The 4,934-nt window shown below is 38.3% G+C and overlaps 1 protein-coding gene across 2 annotated transcripts in view; it reads right to left on the bottom strand.

The window, feature by feature from the left end:
* The window catches only part of LOC106518482 (protein FAM163A), a 27,261-nt gene that overhangs the window by 2,716 nt on the left and 19,611 nt on the right, over window positions 1-4,934 (bottom strand). For both annotated transcript variants that reach the window (XM_014009792.1, XM_014009791.1), the window contains exon 3: window positions 1,208-1,322. In XM_014009792.1, the coding sequence (XP_013865246.1) occupies window positions 1,208-1,300 (93 nt within the window). In that variant the 5' untranslated portion in view covers window positions 1,301-1,322. The remainder of the gene's footprint in view (window positions 1-1,207; window positions 1,323-4,934) is intronic.

Genomic DNA, 4,934 nt, shown 5'->3' on the forward strand with positions numbered 1-4,934 from the left:
TATATTAAAAACAGTGAAAACAGTAAAAACAGTAAAATGTAAATTATGTGCGAAAATATATTATTAGTTGGAACTAAGGTGGAAAAATAAATATGAAGGTCACTTAAATTATAAAACGAGGTTAAGCTCTCCTTTTTAAATTTAATTGGCACATTTTTAGTTGAATTTATTTATTGGTCCATTTATATATTTCTATTTTCAAGTTATGTCAGTGTCAGTCCTCCATACTGCAGAACTTGGTAATTCAATGTCTGAATCAGGTGTGTTGGAGCAGGGAAAAATATAAAAGCTGCTGGGCTGCGGCCCTCGAGGACCAAGATTGCCCACCCCTGGTATAAAGGCAGACCTAAAGTTACGTCCTTGTTTATAATAGGTTTGAATACAGCTGGGCGGTTTACCAGTTTGTAATGAAAACCATTTTTTTTTTGTTGTATCAGTTTAAATGACCTGAGAACATTCAGACGTGCCCGCCATGGGGACATTTTTTCCTTGCTGCACCGCTGAATGCACATGCAGAAAATCGAGCAGCACAAGGCAAACTGATGTCATTGATGAAGGCGTTGAGTGTGGTGGAGATGGATACAGAGAGTAAGGAGAGAATCTAAGGCAGATGCAACAGTTGAGTGTGACTCCCAGGAAAAGGAARGGTTTCTYTTGTGTGAAAATACTTMAACATTAATCAAAAGATGGTATTTTGAAAACTGTGGAATTAATATCACCCAGCACAAGGTTTAAACATAAACTGTACGCCATTTATATCCTCCAATCAAATAAATGTTTATAAAACTAAAAGAAGCTCAYTCTGGGTATTTGTACATACATTACTGTTATAAACCTTGTACAACTGTACCACAGTCCTGCACCACCAAAGCACTGTCTATGTTAGTCTAAGACATGGTTGAGTCAAATATGATTTTAACAAAAATAATAAAAAATCTTGACCAACTCCACGTCTAGTTTAAGTTTAGTTTGAATATGGAATTTTAGAAACGWATATTTCCAAACCATAGACCCTCATTCATGTTCTCGTCTTCTGTTGAATCAAACATAAGACTTTTATTCTCAGAAAGCTCTGAACTCAATTACCAGCACTCACAAATCACAACAGGCTTTATTGTTTTACATCACCTTGAGAGTTTTACACTGCCATAAATTTGATATTTTTTTCAACAAGACATACTGTACATGCACAGCTAACACTGGGTACCTGGAGTCGACAGTAACAGAGAACTGCTACGATGCACAGCAGTATCACTCCAGCAAGGATTCCTCCGGTTATCACAATAGTTCCCGCTGACATTCGACCAGCTCTCCATCAAACCCTTCAGACATGCAGGGACAAAGAAACAACACAAGCTGTCAAATATGGATTTGTGAACAATGATGTATAAAAACATACAAGCAGGGATTTCACATTCTGGTRGTATCTCAAGCCTTCGGGATCAATATGTGGGATAATTTGGTTTGCTGGAGCAACAACAATAAAAACAAAAAACAGTGCTAATGATCTATGGTAATCAGTCAGGAAGCCTTTAGGGTAGAGATGAACATCATTTATCTAAAAACAATCCCACATTTTTGTTAGACTGATGACTGCATTGCCTCACAAAACCCCACAGGTTTGACCTGGTGACTATAAAGTCAATGAATTTATTTCACATCATCTTCTAACCAGAACTATGCTGCAAGTACAAGAAAAACTGAAATTATCTTTCCTTTTTTTACAAGTCCCTCCTGCCTTCCCGGCTAACCTGCTAAGTAGGACGAACGGTGGTTGACCTGGATCAACATTAAAAGTTGAGRTTTCAGACGACTAGTTCAACATTTCTGACAACTCAAGCTTTCTCTGCAGTCTTCACATATTTACCTCACAGCCYAAACTTTTCTACTTCTCTGTCAGAAATAATATCTCCGTAACAGAGGGGTGTTTGAGTGAAGTGCAAATGTTTCAAAGTATGATGCAAAAGTAAAAAGCACGTTGTTTTTGGAACATCAAAAGTACAGGGAGAGTCAAGACTCCAGACACCCTTTTATTTCAGAAATGAAAAGGGAAAGAAATATCTGAATGCACCAGCAAGTAATGAGTGAGGGGGGCCTTTCTTTTAGGTTATGACCAGAACACATCTTGAAAGCCACCATATTGGATCAAGAGCAAATTTTTCCAACGTGAAGGTGTAAGGACCAAATTGTCTCAGAAACGAATTGCTGCAATAAGATTTGCAATCTCTCATGCCTAAAGCCAAAAAGATAGTTCTTCTCACTCATTACATGCTGGGATTTTTCCTTTCTTTTTTGAAATAAAAGGGTGTCCTGAGACTTTTGACTCACCCTGTATAAAGCTTCTATTAAACTGTATTTGTCTCAGTATCAACATGTATTACAATGAAGACCCACATAGAGGGAAACAACAAGTAAACTGGGTGGGAAAAATGTATGATGCAGGAGCTCTGGATAAGAACACAAACACTTCCTCAGAGATAAATATTTTGCAGAACCTGTTAAAATCAATCACAGAAGAAGTTGCTGATGTTCTGGAGTTCCTCCTAAGTAACTGGGAACGTGTGAATAAATATCGCAGACATTTACAGCCTCACCTGTCGGCCTTTCAGAACACCTCTGGGGAATTTCAGAGCTTCGGGACATGTTTAAAACTCATTTAAGTCTCTCTTACAACCGTACTTCAATACATCCGTAGCCTTAAGCATGCATTCAGCTAACAGTAACATTTACCACTTTAATGTGGTAATTTGTTCTTGTGGGGATAATAAAGAAGAAATAAAAAAGGAACGTACTTGGTCTTCACAGTCATGCACTAAAAGCTAAAAGGGAAGGCCTCTTGGACTGAATAAAGAACAATCACATCTTCTGACCACATAAGTAAAACACTAAACTTATARTCCATTGGAAGCAGGAATAAGTGTGTTTGTGTCTCGTGCAATAAATAAAATGTTGCTGTGGCTTTTTAACAAAGGAGAAAATTTTACTTCAGCTTTGTCATCATCACAAAAAAATCCTGTCATTTGTGTTCAGGTTTCAGGAAGCAGCTTACCGTCTGTTGCTTCCCCCTACCTGTCAGTTCTTTAAACTGAAAAGCAACATGAATATAAACCAACAGAGCGTTTTCTGAAAAGGAAAAAGTGGAATCAGCAGTAATCTTGCAAGAGGCGAGGATACAAGACATTCGTTTGAAGAACTCAAAGAGTTTGTGTAGTAAAAACAAAAACAGTATATCAAACGACGACATGTATTTTTGTGTTTTGTTCTCTGTGTGACTCAYCGTGTACAGAAAAAGGGTTTGCTGACTCGACCGCAAACTTTCAAAGCAGTTTTAAAAGCACATCGACACAAAATTAAAACTGTTGAGGAAAAGCTGCAGAGACGATGTATAAAACGAAGAACCAAAGTAATATCAGTCTGCAGAAGAAGCAAACATCCAACAAATAAAGCTTGTCAGGAACAGTTAATCCAAAATGTTAGTTTTTTTTTTCAGTATCTGTATCAGGTTAGAAATTGAATATTGTGGAGACAACCCATCAAGACTAAATACAAAAACCCTGAATTAAAATCAAGTCATAGGTTGAGACTGCCTTATTCCATTTTTACAAAAGTATTTGAATAGTTAAAAAAAAACAAAGCCTAAAGGAACAAAGAAACCATATAATAATTCACAAGACCTCCTCTGTAGTGGCTTATCAGACATGTACAATAGAAAACAGCAGGACATGCAGGAAATAAAAGACCATGAAGAGGAGGGAACCATGACAACCCGTGGAGTATTACTCTCAAAACCACTTCTCAACGGATCTCCTGCAGGGACAGAAGAGGCTTTTGTGAACAGGAAAAGGTCAACACAAAAACAATCTATAAATAAACAAACAGAACTCAAACTAACCGTCAGGTTCTGTTTACCTGTCAATAACTCCACAAATGTTGGGTTTTTTATGRTGATTGTGAAAAATTTACACAGTAATGCTGTCGTTTCAATGRCCACTGGAGATGTGATGTTTGTATTTTAACCAGTGTAACGTAGCCACTCTGTCACTAGAGTTTGTGAGTTTTCAGAACCCTCTGATATTTTTACGAAAAGCGATAAGCAACAAATCTAGCGACTTTTTACAATGTTCTTGGAGACTTTGAGACTTTCCAGCACTTTCCTCAGCAAACAGCAAGTGGTGCAGTGAGCCCCTCCCCCTTTCCACAGCACTAACCAGRGGTTCGATTCACTGAAACCTGAAGCGAGGTTTGTAGTTGATACACGGACCACGGCATGAAGGTGTGTGTGTGCCAACAGTGACTCAATCGCACCATCCTCGCCCACTGCACGTTAGTCTCGAGAGGTGTCCTGGCACGTGGTTGTACACCTCCGAATACTTATAACTACACAAATGCTGCGCACCGTTCAGTTTGTTCAAGCTTTTGCTCTCCTATTTACAACATTTCACAAGTTATAAAGTGTACTGCCACTTGTCCTTTTGGAGAATACTACAACATTAGTCTGGTAACAACCAGACCCTTGTCCTTCGCTTTGCTTCGTACGAGGGTCTGGACTCTCGGCTATAGAGAAGTGATTCTTGTTGGAGGTGTGGCCTCTGCTGAAGTTTAAAATTATTGCATCGGTTGGCTACYACATTTGTAGCCAGCTCCACTGTGAAGGAGGCTTAGCTAAGAAGCTAACCGGAAAGCGCAAATRTGCTTATGAATTATAAAAATTAGGAAGACCGCTAAAGCGCAAATGAAATATTTAGGTCCGCAATTAGTGGATTTGCGCTTTAGTGGACTGGTGCCCTCCACTGGGGACAGATGACCAAAACGTTTGCTTTACTAAATCAGAATCTACTAACTAAAAATATAGCTTCGCTAATGCTAAACAGCTAAATAAGTTAAAATTAACTAAAAATATAGCTTTGCTAATGTTAAACAGCTAAATAAGTTAA

Source organism: Austrofundulus limnaeus, unplaced genomic scaffold, assembly GCF_001266775.1.
Source record: "Austrofundulus limnaeus strain Quisiro unplaced genomic scaffold, Austrofundulus_limnaeus-1.0 Scaffold61, whole genome shotgun sequence".
Lineage (NCBI taxonomy): Eukaryota > Metazoa > Chordata > Actinopteri > Cyprinodontiformes > Rivulidae > Austrofundulus > Austrofundulus limnaeus.